The sequence below is a fragment of the Cibotium barometz genome, chromosome 37, assembly GCF_041138505.1.
Source record: "Cibotium barometz isolate CiBa-2024 chromosome 37, ASM4113850v1, whole genome shotgun sequence".
Taxonomy (NCBI): Eukaryota; Viridiplantae; Streptophyta; class Polypodiopsida; order Cyatheales; family Cibotiaceae; genus Cibotium; species Cibotium barometz.
This window is the reverse complement of record NC_141082.1, coordinates 30,957,840-30,974,233: the sequence shown is the minus strand read 5'-3', so window position 1 is coordinate 30,974,233 and position 16,394 is coordinate 30,957,840. Positions and strand designations below refer to the sequence as shown.

The 16,394-nt window shown below is 44.5% G+C and overlaps 1 protein-coding gene across 5 annotated transcripts in view; it reads left to right on the top strand.

The window, feature by feature from the left end:
* The first annotated feature begins 9,175 nt into the window (after positions 1-9,175).
* LOC147617160 (catalytics) overlaps positions 9,176-16,394 on the top strand; it is a 112,364-nt gene continuing 105,145 nt past the window's right edge. For 4 of the 5 annotated variants that reach the window (XM_086776767.1, XM_086776765.1, XM_086776766.1 and 1 more), the window contains exon 1: positions 9,176-9,554. In XM_086776767.1, coding sequence (XP_086632893.1) covers positions 9,276-9,554 — 279 coding nt within the window. In that variant the 5' untranslated portion in view covers positions 9,176-9,275. The remainder of the gene's footprint in view (positions 9,555-16,394) is intronic. The other variant, XM_086776768.1, reaches the window with a different exon arrangement.

The following is a 16,394-nucleotide window of genomic DNA, read 5'->3' as shown; positions in this document are numbered from 1 at the left end:
TGTCATAGGTCCAAGAACAAATCTAGACCATGTTTAATATCATATGTTATATTCTTGGATCCTTCCAAGAAACTTTTAAACATCTTGCAACAACGAAGATGTGGTATAGTGTCTACGCACATATAGTGGTACTATTGATAAACTGCTTTGCAACAGATCAGTGGTTTCACACTTGTAACAAAGTGCTTCATTGTTGCATATTATTACCCTTCATAAGTGGTTACACACTTATGAATTATATGGGTGGGTTGTACCATCTATCAAGAAAAATTCCAAACTACTAATAACCACATTATCAATCCAGAGATAATGACTGAGCTTGCTGCGAAGCCATAGGTTGCTAGTTGATGGTAATTACACAAGCCCAATGTTTATTACATCATACATTCAATATAAATGTAAACATCATAGTACTTCGTGATGATGAACTTAGGAATTTTATCCTATCCCTGTTTGGTGTTGGTATGAAGTATAACTATGAGAACATTATTTGCTGCCTCCTCATTATAGTGGCAAAGCTACCTACCCATCACAGGTGGCAATCTCTACTAAGCTATAACCAATGACAAGCTATAACCAATGACAAGCAAATAAACGAGTACTCTTGTAAGAACTTCATAACCATATCTCACACCAAACTCATAATCACTACGGATTAAATGCCAGGGCTTGCAAAATTGAATGTTATCTGATAGGTAGAGGGGATCATCAAACTACGGATGACCTCGACAACTCACTAGGACTAGTGATGTGTAACTTGTTGGAATTAGGGTTGCAGGAATGCACACACAACTTCAAGAAGATGAGGAAGCTTGAGCACAACACAGTAGTGTATTATGAGTGCCAAAAATGAAAGATAACAAGCCCTAGAAGATAATGGGCGTATGTACAATGCACGGGGGAAAAAACCTCCTAGTGAGGGAAAAAGTGCCCCGGCGGTCCTAAGTGTGTTCACACACATCACTACTATAATATGATAACAAATCCCCCCTGGAGTGATGCGGTGAACAAGAGCTAGCACTCATGTATAGGGAAGTGTCTAGCTATGTGGACGAATCCACAAAAGGGAGTAAGCCCAAAGCTTTGCGAAAAGCTTCGAACTTCTCACGAGGCAGAGCCTTTGTGAAAAGGTCTGCAAGGTTATCCTGTGTTGGCACATAAGCCAAACTGATCTCTCCTGCAGAGAGTCTCTCCCTGACATAATGGTAGTGCACCTCAATGTGCTTCGTACGAGCATGGAACACTGGGTTCCGCGCAACTGCCAATGCGCTCTGACTGTCAGTGAAGATGGTGGTGGCAGATGGCTGCCCAACACCCAAATCAGCCATAAGGCGTCTGAGCCACACACACTCAACCGTAGCTGTGAAAGCTGCCCTGTACTCAGCTTCACAACTAGAAGTGGCCACAGTAGGCTGCTTCTTGCTCAACCATGATATGCATGAGCTTCCAAGCATGAAGCAAAAACCACTCGTGGACACGCGTGTGTCATAACAACCAGCCCAGTCAGAATCTGAAAAAGCATGTAAATCTGGCGGCAATGATCCCCCCTTGGGATAAAACAACCCAAGATGCCGAGTACCACTCAAATAGCGAAAGATACGCTTCACTGCCTGCCAATGCTTAATGCCTGGGCTATGCATAAATCTGCTCACCTGTGAGACTGCAAACTGAATGTCTGGCCTCGTAATGCATACATAAATGAGGCAACCAACAGCTGTCTGATAGAGTGTGACATCAAAGTGATCTCCAGCATCATGAAGACTCAACTTCAAACCTGTCTCCATTGGAGTAGCAATAGGCTTGCAGTCTTCAAGGCCAAATCTCCGTAACAATGTTTCAATATACTTTGTCTGACACAAAGCAATACCTCCATCACACTGCTTAAATTGTATCCCCAAATAATGATGCAAATGCCCCAAATCTGACATCTCAAAAGAGGCATTCAAATCAGCCTTAAAATCAGCAATATGACTCTCATTTGGTCCTGTGAGCAGCATGTCATCGACATAGAGAGCAATGATTAGATGTACACCATCCACACGTTTAGCATACAAAGTGCTTTCTGTTGGACTATTCTGAAACCCATGTGCAGTCAAATATGCATGTATTTTTTCATACCAAGCTCGTGGAGCTTGCTTTAAACCATATAAAGCCTTTTTTAACCTGCACACTTTGTTTTCCTGCCCTCTTTGAACAAAACCACGAGGCTGCGATACATACACCTCCTCATGCAAATCTCCATTTAAGAACGCAGTCTTTATGTCCAGCTGATGTACATTTCAACCATTATGAGCTGCTAATGCACAGATGCTACGAACAGTGGTCATACGACATGTGGGAGCAAAAGTCTCATCAAAATCAATGCCCTTCTCTTGAGCATAACCTTTTGCAACAAGCCTAGCCTTATGGCGATCCACTGTGCCATCAGGCTTACGCTTCAATTTGTATACCCACTTAGTGCCAATGGCCTTCTTGCCAGGGGGCAAGTCACATAAAGACCATGTACCATTCTTCATAATAGCATCGTATTCTGCTTGCATAGCAGCCATCCAATTTTCTGAACTTTGTGCCTCATCAAATGAAACAGGCTCACTTTCATCGCACATACTAGAAACAGCCAATGCATAACAATCTGACGCATAAGAGGCACCATGAGAGCCAGAACGAGTGCGACTAGACAAAGGGGCATCCAACTTGCTGTCACGCAAAGTCTGCACCAGCCATCTAGGCATATTCCTAGAGCCCTCAATCTCTTGTCTCTCATCCTCAAGTGCATCATGCACATCTGCATCAGATATAGGCTGATCTGTGCCATCATTTAAAACCTGCATAGGCTGAAAAACTGCCTCATGAGGTATTGCACTTGACTGTGCACCACTGAAAAGAGGCAACAATGTATCATAGACATCACGTGAGCTGATATCTGTCTCCTTAGTACATGAAACCAAGGGCTGAACTGCATCTTCCACAAATACAACATCACGGCTAACCAAAATGCGCTTTGTCTGTGGATGATACAAACGATAGCCTTTGCTCTCAGCACTATATCCAACAAAAATACATTTGACAGCTTTGTCATCCAATTTTCTGCGATGTTGCACAGGCACTAATGCATATGCCAGGCAACCAAAAACACGTAAATGGCCAACAGATGGCTTGCGGCCATGCCAAGCCTCATATGGAGTGACAACCTGTAATGCTTTGGTGGGACACCTGTTTAGTACATAAGTGGCACACATGACAGCCTCAAGCCAAAAACCATGTGGTAGACTTTGACTCTTAACCATACATCTTGCCATTTCCATGAGAGACCTGTTTTTTCTCTCAGCCACACCATTTTGCTGTGGTGTATACGGCACTGTACATTGGTGTTTTATCCCACGCTCAGCCAGAAATGCATTAAATTCTGAAGACATATACTCCCCCCCTCGATCTGAACGGAGGGTGCCCATCTTACTTTCTGACACATTTTCAGCCATAACCAAAAACTGTTTGAAGCACAAAAACACTTCGGACTTTGCCTTCAAAGGATATACCCATGCATGCCTGGTAAAATCATCAATGAAAGTCACGAAGTAAAGGTAGTTTCCAAATGATGGAGTTTGCATGGGACCACAAACATCACTGTGAACAAGCTGCAATCTGCGTTCAGCTCTCACTGATCCATCTTTGGGAAAGGAAGCACGCTGCATTTTACCCAATATGCAGCCCTCACAAACATGCTTGACAGGTGCCTCAAGCTTAGGCAAAGAAGACACCATTTCAGATTTCTGCAGGCGCAGCAAACTTGCAAAATTCAGATGACCAAAACGTGCATGCCACAGTTTTGCATTTGAAATAGCCTGCGTATCCATAATAGCACATGCTGAATCCTCTACACATTTGCCATCCATATTGAGCTTATACAGCCCTCGACATAGTGAACCAGATGCTACAATGATGTCACCACAAGAGAGATCATGAACAGTACATTTGTCATCCACAAATTTTACAACCAAACCTGTTTTGGCAAATGCGGAGACTGACAGCAGATTCTTTTTGATCCCTGGCACATACAATGCATCAAAAAGTGTAAAGGTGTTGCCATTTGCAACATTCAGCACAATCTGTCCAACTCCTTTAACAGGATAAGAGGAGTTATTGGCACAAGTGACAGTATTCCCTGTGGGAGCAGACTCAAGGAAAGTGAATAAACTGCGCTGCGAGGTGATATGCTTAGTGGCACCACTGTCAAAGTACCATACATCTGAATCTACTGCAGACATACATGTGTCATGCAAAGATGGGTCATAACTGCACTGCGCATTGAATGCCCATTCTGTATCTAGCACAACATTAGCAGATTCATTGTTAGAAGGAGAGGCATCTGCAACAGCCATACCAGCCTCTTTCTTCTTAGCCTCTTTCGCAGCCAGCTTAGGACACGCTTTGATGACATGATCATTTCCCTTACAGTACTTGCAAAATGTCTTCTGTTTGTCACCCTTCTTCTCATCTTTGTCTTCCTTCTTTGGTTGCGCAGCATTTGCAGATTTCTGCTTACTAGAAGAAAAGCCAGCTTTACCTTTCCCGCTTCTCTGATTAGCAACGAAAGCTTGATCTGCGACACGCATAATATTCCTGTTTTGCCTTGACTGGTCTTCTTGCAGCAAAACAGAAACTAACTCCTCAAATGATAAGGCATTGGGATTGCCTTTCATCATCAAGCGAAGAGTGGAAGCAAAACCCTGATAAGAATCTGGTAGACCATTCAAAACAGTCTGCACAAGTGAACTGTCTGACAGGATTTCATCTGCAGAAATGAGCTGCTCTTTGAAATCCTTGATCTTTGTCAAAAAGCTATCCATAGAATCACCTTCGTTCATATGCTCACTCTCCAACTGTTTTCGGAGATAAGCAACACGAGCCTCATTTCTTGCCTGATACAATGTGGCAAGTACATCCCAAGCATCCTTAGAAGTCCTGCAGGAGCGAATATGTGGGATAATGGTACGTTTGACAGACAGCGCAATCAAGGCATGAGCCTGCGCATCTCTACCATCCCAACGAATCTGCTCTGCTGAAAGTGGTGGTTCTCGAACAGCTGCTACAGCACTTGTGCCTGCACCATCATCAACAGTACCTGTTTCTGATGTGTTTGCAGCATTCCCAGCCACAATAGGACGTGCATCAATACCCTGCACAATGTTCCATAACCCCTTTGCTACCAATACATGTCGCATCATATATGCCCACAATGGATAGTTGGTGCCATCCAACTTATCCTCAGCAGCCAACATGCGGAATACATCATTGTTGTCAGCCATGGCCAATGACTGTACTTCTAGATGTAAATGCTGTCTGTAAGAGGTAAACCTGTATAAAATCGACCTGTGCTATGTAGCACAGCCCAAAACAGACGAATGGGCACCTGTCCTGCAGATTTCAATCTTGACAGAAAATCTGCACAGTAGGACGATATTGCCTGCGCAGTACTTGGAATGCAAAAACGGAGGGCGAAATGACCTCAGATCAAAATTCTGAAATGACCGAGCCCTACGGGCTCTCCCAAAGCATATACTAACCTGCAGACGCTCGTGAAACCTCGTCGCAATCGGAGGAGATGAAGCGGCAGGTGCCGGTGATGCTGCCCGGGAGGAAGAAGCCTGCTCTGATACCAATTGTTGGAATTAGGGTTGCAGGAATGCACACACAACTTCAAGAAGATGAGGAAGCTTGAGCACAACACAGTAGTGTATTATGAGTGCCAAAAATGAAAGATAACAAGCCCTAGAAGATAATGGGCGTATGTACAATGCACGGGGGAAAAAACCTCCTAGTGAGGGAAAAAGTGCCCCGGCGGTCCTAAGTGTGTTCACACACATCACTACTATAATATGATAACATAACTTTTAAGTTACTCCACTCTCCTTGCTCCATACCATCGAACAAATCGGTCCCTCGATTTGAGCAACGTCAACATATTTATGAGTACCTCGATACTCATGGATTGTGGTTCGGTAATTTAAAATGTTGATCTAGAGTATCTTTCACTCGAGTATCTTAATTTTATTAGCAGCTATGTATTAGTAGTGAGTAACTACGTACCCACTATCATCACACTAGTAGCTCCATACTAGTCTGTGAGTAACTCCGTACCCAATGGCGTACCTCCCCCGAGTGGGAGTACCATATACAACCATCTATAACAAGATGCTTAAGTCACTTGCTGCTAAGAAGTGACTACACAAATTGACCCCTCCATTGCACATTGCAGTACAATTTCTGGTATTACAACACGAATTTTTGGACGTCCTTATCATAGAGGTCAACTTAAAAACTAGTGCATAGGTCTTGTGGAGTCTCGGCTGACCTAACCACACCACTGGTGACTTCCTACAAAAAATGTGGCGCCGAAGTCACCACCTATGTATTTTAACTCCGTAAAGTACATGGTCTTCATCTATCATCTATGGAAAGTTGTAAAACATTCCTGCGATGGATTTTTATCACCCTAAAATTATTGTGCACTATTTTAGTGTGAAGAGCTTTTTTCCTGGGTACCATGGTTCACCCCAAGCTCATCTGTTGCTAAATTCTCCGATTTAACAAAAGATATGTCTGCCTCCGAACACTCCAGTTCAGCCCCAGACTTTGAGTTTACTTCTTAACACTCCGGTTAAGTCAAAACTCACCAGATACAGTAGGATTTACCACTAAGCTCTCCGGCTTAGCCTCCTATCCTAACTCAGCCCGAGTTTATGTACACTACATATGTCGGATCCGATACTAACAACAACCAGGCTCGTCTGGAGTGAGATACTACTCACTATTGCCATGTAAAACCTTATTTCATTCATATGCTCTGACTCTAATTGCTTGCGTAGATAAGCAACACGTGTTTCATTACATACTTGTTACAATGACACAAGCACATCCCAAGCATGTTTAGTAGTCCTATACGACTCCTCTTGGCTGACAAAGCAAGCAATGCATGTGCTTACGCATCTCTTCCATCCCACTTTGTTTGTTCCTATGTAGGAAGTACTGTCTTATGGTAATGTACCATGTGAAATTCAGTCTGTGTTTGCATATGTGCCTTCTACATCATGTTCATCAAAGGAACCAGGATGTTTCTTAGTACTAACCATAACATCATGTTTATCCAAGGAACCATGACGTTTCTTAGTACTAACCATAACATTCCATAGCCCTTTGGCTACCAATACATGCCGCATCATATAGGACCATAACGGGTGGTTGGTCCCATCAAGTTTATCCTCAGTAGGATAACATTTGAAATACATCACTATCTGCCATTTTTGATAATACCCAAGCAAGTAATCACACAACTTGCAAGTGCTAAGTGATCCTTTGATATAACCAAGGTGGCTGCTAATAAGACCTTGACAATGGAGACATGTAACAAGTGTATGAAAGAAATACAGAGTAAAGTGAGTATAATTTTTACTCGTAAGATGTAGAGATTGATGTCGCTGAAGTGTAGCTCATATACAAGATCCAGTGTGACAAGTGTCTGATGATGTTTTCACGTGTATCTGCACACTTGTCTATGTCGTTGAAGTGTAGCTCATATACAAGATCCAGTGTGACAAGTGTCTGATGATGTTTTCACGTGTATCTGCACACGTGTCTGATGATGTTTTCACGTGTATCTGCACACTTGTCTGATGATGTTTTCACGTGTATCTGCACACTTGTCTATGATAGATTTGCCAATACTACTCCATAATCTGATGAAGAACAGTGCAAATATGGTCCCCGAAGATGTTTGTAAAAAATTGAAAACTACGCGAACAACCCCCAAAACGAGCCCGGAGCGATAATCTGATTGCAAAACTATAGTAGTACTCAGTATTGCATAGTTCAAGGCCCTCTTTCTTCTCCCCAAAGGGATCCTTGATCCGATTCAAGAAGACAGGTGACTTAGGGTGAAGGGTAGGCAATAGTAACAGCTGGGGGCGAGGAGTGTATGCTCTGATACTAAATGTTGGAAATAGGGTTGTAGGAATGCGCACAGACACATACACATAGTAGAGAAGCTCAAGGGAGCACACAATGAGATCATAAATAGATAATGAATGTGTGTTGCACAAAGATGCCCCAAGATGGGTGTATACTAGTACAGGAGAAACCTCCTAAAGAGGGAAAAAGTTCTCGACTGGTCCTAGTGTGTTCACGCACATACATCACTACTAAATATGGCTACATTGAGAAGATGGAGGTTAAAGCTGGGCATAGTTGGAAGCACGGAATCACTTAAGATGGAGGTGTTGTTGACATCATTGGAAGCTAGGAAACATTGAAGACAAAGGTTGAAGCTATTGATGTTATCATAGATCTCGTCCAAAATAGGACAATGCACGAGGCTCCTCACCCTCAACCTCAGTGAGACAACGCTCTCAGGCTCCGTCCCCGCACAACTCGCCAATTGCAAAAGCTTGCAATCTCTGGACCTTCATAACAATGCGCTCACATGCTCCTTTTCTCTAACCTCTCTAACCTTTGATATCTAGATGTCTCCAAAAATACTCTTACAAGGGCAATACCCAGCTTAATAGCCATACTCTCTTCTCTCACTCACCTTAGAATTAATCTACAACCAATTTACCCAGCTAACGTGCCAAACCTAACCTTTGCTTTACCTAGGCTAGCGTGAATTCACGCCTAGGCTTGGGTAGCTGGGGGAGCTGCCATGTAGCAGAGCAAGAAGGTGCCACATGGCATGCTCCTCGTAAGAAATAATAGATAGTCGTCCCTCTGGTTTGTTCCCGGGGTCGCTCTCTCACGGCGGGGCGGATGTCATGGATCTAGGTCCTGCGGTCTAGCCTTAGCCCTCGGTAAGCAGATCAATTGCTTCATGGCTATGTGTTCTCTCTTCGAATCTTGTGGTACATCCCGTTCTTTTGGTGGAAATTGGAGATCCACCAAACAACAATCAATTCTATTTCGCATTGAGTCAGATTTTGGGGATTCCTGAGTTTCGAGTTCGTAGTTTATGTTGAGTAGAAAGACAGACATCAAGACTCCTTTCATGCTAGAAGAAACGGAGTGGAAAAAGAAATAAATACTTTTTTCCCTTCAAACTAGCGTCTTCCCCTCATAGAAGTACACAAACCTTAGCAGATATGGCGATTAATCAATTGCCTTTTATCAAATCAACCTTTATCAAATTAGAGAGTTCCACGTTGGAGGGGACATTTGCATCTTTCTAGCACCCCAGACTTCTATTTTATGCCAAGCAAGTGCGAGCCGAGGGGGCAGCCTCGTGTGCAATGCTGAGCACGATCCGGCCTGGTGCCATTCATGTGCAGTACCGTCTTTCTCTGATATCAAAGCATTTCCAGCTTCGCAGTTTAGGGCCATCTGCGGTGCTGCCGCTGCTGCTGCCACCCAGGCCAGTGGGACCAGTCCGCTGCATAGCAAGTGGCAGAGCCAGATTAGGGTTTGCCATGGCAGCATTTGAAGGTGGAGACAGAATCCATGAGCGGCAATTTGCCAACAGACTTGCCAAGGAGCATAGTCCATACCTTCTTCAACATGCCCACAATCCGGTTCCCTCCCTCCCTCTCTCTCTCTCTCTCTCTCTCTCTCTCTCTACACACATATATATATATATAATTTGACAGCTTTTTTCAAGATATTAAAAAACAAAACAGATTCTTTATGTTTGTTTTTATCCTTTATGGCCATGTATGTGTGACATCACTTTATAATCACATGCCAAGTATGCGTGGCATCTCTTTTTGTGTATAGGAATGTATGCACATACAGTTGCTGTACATACAAAGAGAAGCACTGTACATATACGCATAAAGAGAAGCCTTGTGTTTAGTTTATCCGTGTTTTGCATGCACATGAAAAACCATGTGTATATGTGTGTCCATGTATTTTCATGTACATATGAACATTAGAGGACCTATTTGCATATGTATATAGTATGTATTCTCTCGAGGGCTTTGAAAACATGGAGGGTTTTTATATGTGGTTCGGGCATCTATGGAATGTGTGATGCTTCCAAATAGGTGGTACTTCCATGTCGGGTGTGAAGTTTTGGTGGGCGCCAAGGGATGCTAGAGGGTATGTTTGTGTTCAGGCTGGAAATAGGACCTCCCTTTCTTCTCACTGTTATCACATGTATACATACATGTAGCTACACCACCAAACTGCAAAACCAGCAACTTATATTCTTATATTGCTAGAATTTTTTTACAAATGATTCTACCCTTCTGGCACTTAAACACGACTACTCACCTTTTAGCCTGCCCAAAGATTCCAAGAAATTGGAACTGATATTGGTCAAGAAGACTAGCCTTGGTGTAATGCTTTTACTACTCACACTTTAAGGTCCCCTGAAGCCTCCACCTTAGGGCTCAAAAAGTGGTATTACCGACCAAGTCGGGAATAGTCCCCTTCCAACGGAGTCCATCCATCAAGAGCACAAGAGGGATGCTGTAGAGCAGGGGCTGCAAAGCAGTGTGATGATGAGTGGGGGCTACCCAAAATCACTCCCTACCAGCTGACCAGTGTCATGGCCTCTGAAGGGCTTATTTTCCAGCAGATTCAGTCCAACCAAGACTAGGGCCCCTGTTTAGCTCCTATTTGACACCTTGGCAGTGTTCTGACATGCATATGCTTGGGGCTGCATGCCAGGATTAGATGCTGGGGTTAGAGTGTGCACGGAGGATCTAGACTTAAAAACAATCTCGATCTCCAGTCCAATTGCATAGAAACACAGGGCTTTCTTCTCTTAAAAAAGGTATTTAACAGTCAAAAGTTGACCATATATCCATGAGAGAGAAGAATTTAGCAATTGCGCAGCCACCAATGGAGAGGAGAAGCACCATTTAGCCCTTAGGAAGATTTCAAGGAGTCAGGCAGTCAATAGGCAGCAGCAAGAACCAGTAATTCAGCACTTGGAAGCTCTTGTAGTGCAGCTGGTAGCGTGTAGGGCAGTTTTTTCAGGTTGTACAGCCCTTTGTGTGCAGTTGGTCCAAGGGTGGTCGTACAGCAGAGAAAAGAGCCTTACAATAGCCCGGTGATTCTAAATCAGTAGCGTGGAGATTTCCATCGGAAGAGCAAGCGATTATGCCAAAGTGGTGGACTTCTCTCCACACTTCAGGTACGGGTTGATTTCTTCATGAAGATGAAGGGAGAGGTATCTTTTTCCAAAAATGACCACCTCCAAATGTGTAGAGAGCTGGTCGTGCCACCTTTCAGCCATCCTACACCCTTACGTGGGGATTGTAACCGGACGGGAATTTCACACACGACAATTAATGCGATTAAACACTTAAATTAAAGGCACTTGAATCATCCACTTAAACAACAAGCACAACTTGTATGATGCACTTCTATTGCAGAAGTGCCACACGGCAGGTGGCCATTGTTGGCTGGAGCTGCCAGCTATGTATAACAGCAGCAGCCGGCGGGCAGCACTAGATAGGGGTGGCCAGCAGCCGTACTGGTCGGGCAGGCATCCGGACTACACACATGAAAATGTAACGTATTATTGCAAGTTGTGTTTATAATAGGCTGACAATGATAAAGATGGCCGATCAACAAAATCAACACACGTATAGCAAAAACTGGAGATGGACCAAATGGTCGGCCAATTGGTGACAAAATGTTTAAAATACTATGGCTTTTGAAATGGTTTGACTGCTTCATGGGGAGAGAATCTTGAAGTTCTTGATGCGGCTCCCACTCCTTCTCACTGGAGCTCCACCTAAAGATAGGGTGATTGAACATCTTCTACATAAAAATGTAGGGTGGTGATAGATCTAGCTAGTGAGTCTAGAGATTGAAGAACCATTTGGCGGCTCTTGTTTCGATGTTCTTCCACTCACACCTATGTTTCATTGGCTTGTTTCTTCCCCAAGCTCCTCACTTTTGAGGTGGATTTGAAGGAGTCTAGCCTTTTTAACAAGGCAGCAATCATTTACTGGGATTAAAGGCTTGGTGGGTTTGAGAAAGTGTGGCTTGAAGGGTCCCCAAAGCTCCTCGCTTTTGAGGTGGATTTGAAGGAGTCTAGCCTTTTTAACAAGGAAGCAATCATTTACTGGGATTAGAGGCTTGGTGGGTTTGAGAAAAAGGCTTGGTGGGTTTGAGAAAAAAGCATCACTGAGAGCAGAAGACTGTTCCATAAGTAGAATCAGATCCCAAGAATCAACAACAAATAAATGATCCATGTGAAAGGATCACACCTCAAAGGGCAAAACACCCTCCTTGTTCTGCAAACACTGCATAGAACACAGGCTCGGACAAAATAAACTCTGCACAGGATCTCTGAAAAGATCACTGCTCTCCTCCAAAATTTGTAAACACCTGTCACAGAAGAAGATCTCCACATATACAAAATAGCTCCCGAAACTGATCCTCAAGTGAAGTAGCTGGAGATAGGCCCCCTCTGAGTGTAGAAAACTCGTGGGAAGCAAAACGCAGCCAAAACTGTGCTATCCAGCAAAAAATAGCACTCCACTACCAACAGAAGGCAAGGAACATGAAGAAACCGGGAAACCGTGTAGGCTAGGAATAAAACACAGGTATAGATGCTCCAAAATCAGCAAAACGCTGACTGAAATCAAAAATTCAGAATCCTCCTCAAGTACCAAACTGCCTCGAAAGCCACAATCCAAACAAGAAACCCCCTTTGCAAGTGATCTGTGTCCACTGGAGAAGAAAACGCAGCCAAACAAGGGCTACAAACCTGAAAATTCAGGCCAACCAGTGTCCACACCTCATATGAGGAAAAACGTTGAAGAGAAGGTACCTTCGGGTCCAACAGATGAAGCCCAAGTGAAGGTAGAGCTACCAGCAAGATCTATTCAGAAAAACGCAGCAACCATGGCTGCAAATCTGAAAACGCAGAGGTATTCGGGGTAGTAGAAAGGGCTGAATCTGGAAACGCAGAAGAAAGAGGGTACCACCAAGCCTCAGATCAGCAAACAGCATCAGAAAACCTGTAGGAGAAGAAAACACAGCACATGTGTGGCTGCTGTCCTGCACAAAACAGGCCACCTGCACTATAGGGGTAGATGAATCTGAAAACTGCTGCAAAACTGCTGTAGACAGCCACCTGTAGAAAAACGTAGCAACCTATGTGCTGTTGCCTTGAAAACAGTGCAGAAAATAGGTGTTCTCAGAGGTCAAAGTGATGAATAAAGACCACGGGTTGCTGAGAAGAAACGCCTGGAAGTGGTAGGCGACCAGCAGCACTTCTGAGAAAAAACGCAGATCTGTCTACCTTGTTGAAAACGCAAAAACGCAGGAGGGAGAGGAGGGAGCATCCAACACTGAAGATCACCGGCGCTTTGATACCATGATAGAATGTGCAGCGGAAGAAGGGAAAGTGGAAACACAGGAGAGAGAGCGAGAGAGAGAGATGGAGAGGAAACACAGGTGAGAACCTGCTCTCAATATCATCACCAAAAGGAATACATGTCCTGAGCAAGAGGGGAGAACCTTGTATGTGAGGGACTGCAGCAAACAAAGCTAGGCAAGCAGTGAGAGATGAGGGAGGCATGCCGGCTATATATATGCCCACATGAAGGCAGCCGACGGGTGATAAAGTACCTCCACGACCTGGAAAATACCCAGGACCATAAAATGGGGAATAAATATGGGTAAAATATATGTGAGGGGTGACCAGCCCCTCTAACTAACATGGTCAGTCCTAGAGGCTATAATAGGACATTGAAATGTGGCCTTTTGGACAATGCATCTGCCTCCACATTCTCCTTCCCAGAGTTGAAAAACTGAATGAAACATAGAGAGGAAGTTTTCCCACCTCATATGCTTCTCGGATAGCTTTGTTCGCATGAGTAAAGTATGTCGGAATGCACAGCAGAAATATGAGACAAATGCAGTAGAGAGCAAAACACAAAAGAGAGAGAGAGAGAAGTTGTATAAACTTTACTCTATGCACAAGATCCGGTGCAAAAAATGAGTGGGGGACCATGGGTGGTATTTATACCACCCACTAGTGCTGGTCGGCTAGCCTAAAGGTAGCTCTGCCAGCAGATTGCATGTCCACAACCAAAAAAAAAATAGCGAGTCGGCTTGCATAAACCAGTCGGCCAGAAGAGTAGGAGTCGGCCAGCACACTACTGCCCCACGACCATAAAAACAGGGAGAAAAACATTGAAAATTGGGGAAAAATGGAGAGAACTGTCATGTGCATCACAGATGCCATGGACATTTCTAGGGCTAAATCCAGAAGGGGCAAGCAGATAAAGACTATGAACCAGTAGAAGATGGACATGGAGCAGGACTTGGAGCAAAGATGGATCAGAAGGGCTGTCGGCTGCATGGAGGCTGACATCAGCAGTACCAAAAGGCTGTCGGCTGCAGGGGAGAAGGTGCTGGCAGTAGGCGCATAAAGAGATCCAGTCTGGCTGCATTTATTGGATATTAATGATTTATTAACTGGCCGACCAGCAGTCGGCCAGTTCCCTATTTTGTCCAAGGGGCTATAAATAGCCTCCCTTGCTCTTTGTTTTAGGCATTCCACCCACTAGGGGTGAGAGTCATTAGGATCCTAGTCTAGGGCAGATTTTGGGTGTGTTATCACCTTTTCAAGAGGGCAGCCCATGGCTGCAAAGACATGTACCCTTTTTGTACAATAGATATACTGAAATTCCAGCACTTCTTACTCTCTCTCTACCTGCGTTTTTGCATCAGATGGTGCGTTTTTGCATCGGAAGGTTTCCAAGAGTGTTTAGGGCTGAAAGAAGACTACCCAGAACTTCCGCGCGTTACATTGGTATCAGAGCATCAGGCTCAGCCAAGCTAAACACTGATTCAGTCCCAGATGATGGTGTACAGGTCCAAGGTACAGGAAAGTACACGGATTCGAAGCCCAAGGCGAGGAGCACAGAATCGGGAAGAACTCCCAGGAGGTTTGTTGGTGGTGTTCCACAGTGCCAGATGGGGATGGCAGTTCCGTGAGCCAGATGGGTTCTAAGGGAACGGTCCCAAGGGAGGTTGATCCTCCAAGGGTGATGTGAGAGTGCCAGACTCAGTTCCAGGAACGAAGACCAAGACGGTGTTCAGAATCAGGGCAGGAATGGATTGTGGACTAGAGGAAGACCAGATGCATAGATCTTCATCAGAGACAGAGTGGTTTGGAGAACAGATCGGATTTTCAGAGAAAAAGTTTGCCAGGGATGGATGATGACAGAGGGACTTCGGAACAGGATTGGGATGATGACAGTCATCCAAGAGCAGGTTGGATTCCCGTCATCAAGTTTAGCAGAGGGGGATGTCATGTGCATCACAGATGCCATGGACATTTCTAGGGCTAAATCCAGAAGGGGCAAGCAGATAAAGACTATGAACCAGTAGAAGATGGACATGGAGTAGGACTTGGAGCAAAGATGGATCAGAAGGGCTGTCGGCTGCATGGAGGCTGACATCAGCAGTACCAAAAGGCTGTCGGCTGCAGGGGAGAAGGTGCTGGCAGTAGGCGCATAAAGAGATCCAGTCTGGCTGCATTTATTGGATATTAATGATTTATTAACTGGCCGACCAGCAGTCGGCCAGTTCCCTATTTTGTCCAAGGGGCTATAAATAGCCTCCCTTGCTCTTTGTTTTAGGCATTCCACCCACTAGGGGTGAGAGTCATTAGGATCCTAGTCTAGGGCAGATTTTGGGTGTGTTATCACCTTTTCAAGAGGGCAGCCCATGGCTGCAAAGACATGTACCCTTTTTGTACAATAGATATACTGAAATTCCAGCACTTCTTACTCTCTCTCTCTACTCTCTCTCTACCTGCGTTTTTGCATCAGATGGTGCGTTTTTGCATCGGAAGGTTTCCAAGAGTGTTTAGGGCTGAAAGAAGACTACCCAGAACTTCCGCGCGTTACAAGAACTCCTGGGCGGGCATACCCACAACAGAGGCCCTCAGTGAGTACTATGGTACAGACAGGAGATGACTGCTAACACCCCCTCTCAGCTCTTGGATGTGAAACCAACCCCAGTGAGCTGGAGTGCTGCCAGAGCATAGCTTGAGGTAGAGACTTCGTGAAGAGGTCCACTGTATTGTCCTTCGTCGAACAATAAACAAGCAAGATGTCATGAGCCAGAATCTTCTCATGAACAAAGTGATATTATATCTCTCTGTGCTTGGTCTGGGCATGGAAGACCGGGTTCTGAGCAATAGCTATATAGATTTGGTTATCGCACTGGATGACCGTGGGTTCCTTCTATGGAAACCCAGTCTCACCAAGCAACCTCCGCAGCTACACAACCTTGCAAGCAGCACCACAAGCAGCCCACCAATACTTTGCCTCTGTAGACGACAAGGCAATAGTTGGCTCTCTTGCTGCTCCATGAAATAGCTCTTGAGCCAAGGGTAAATCTGTAGCCTGATGTAGATGTCCTTGTGTGTGGAT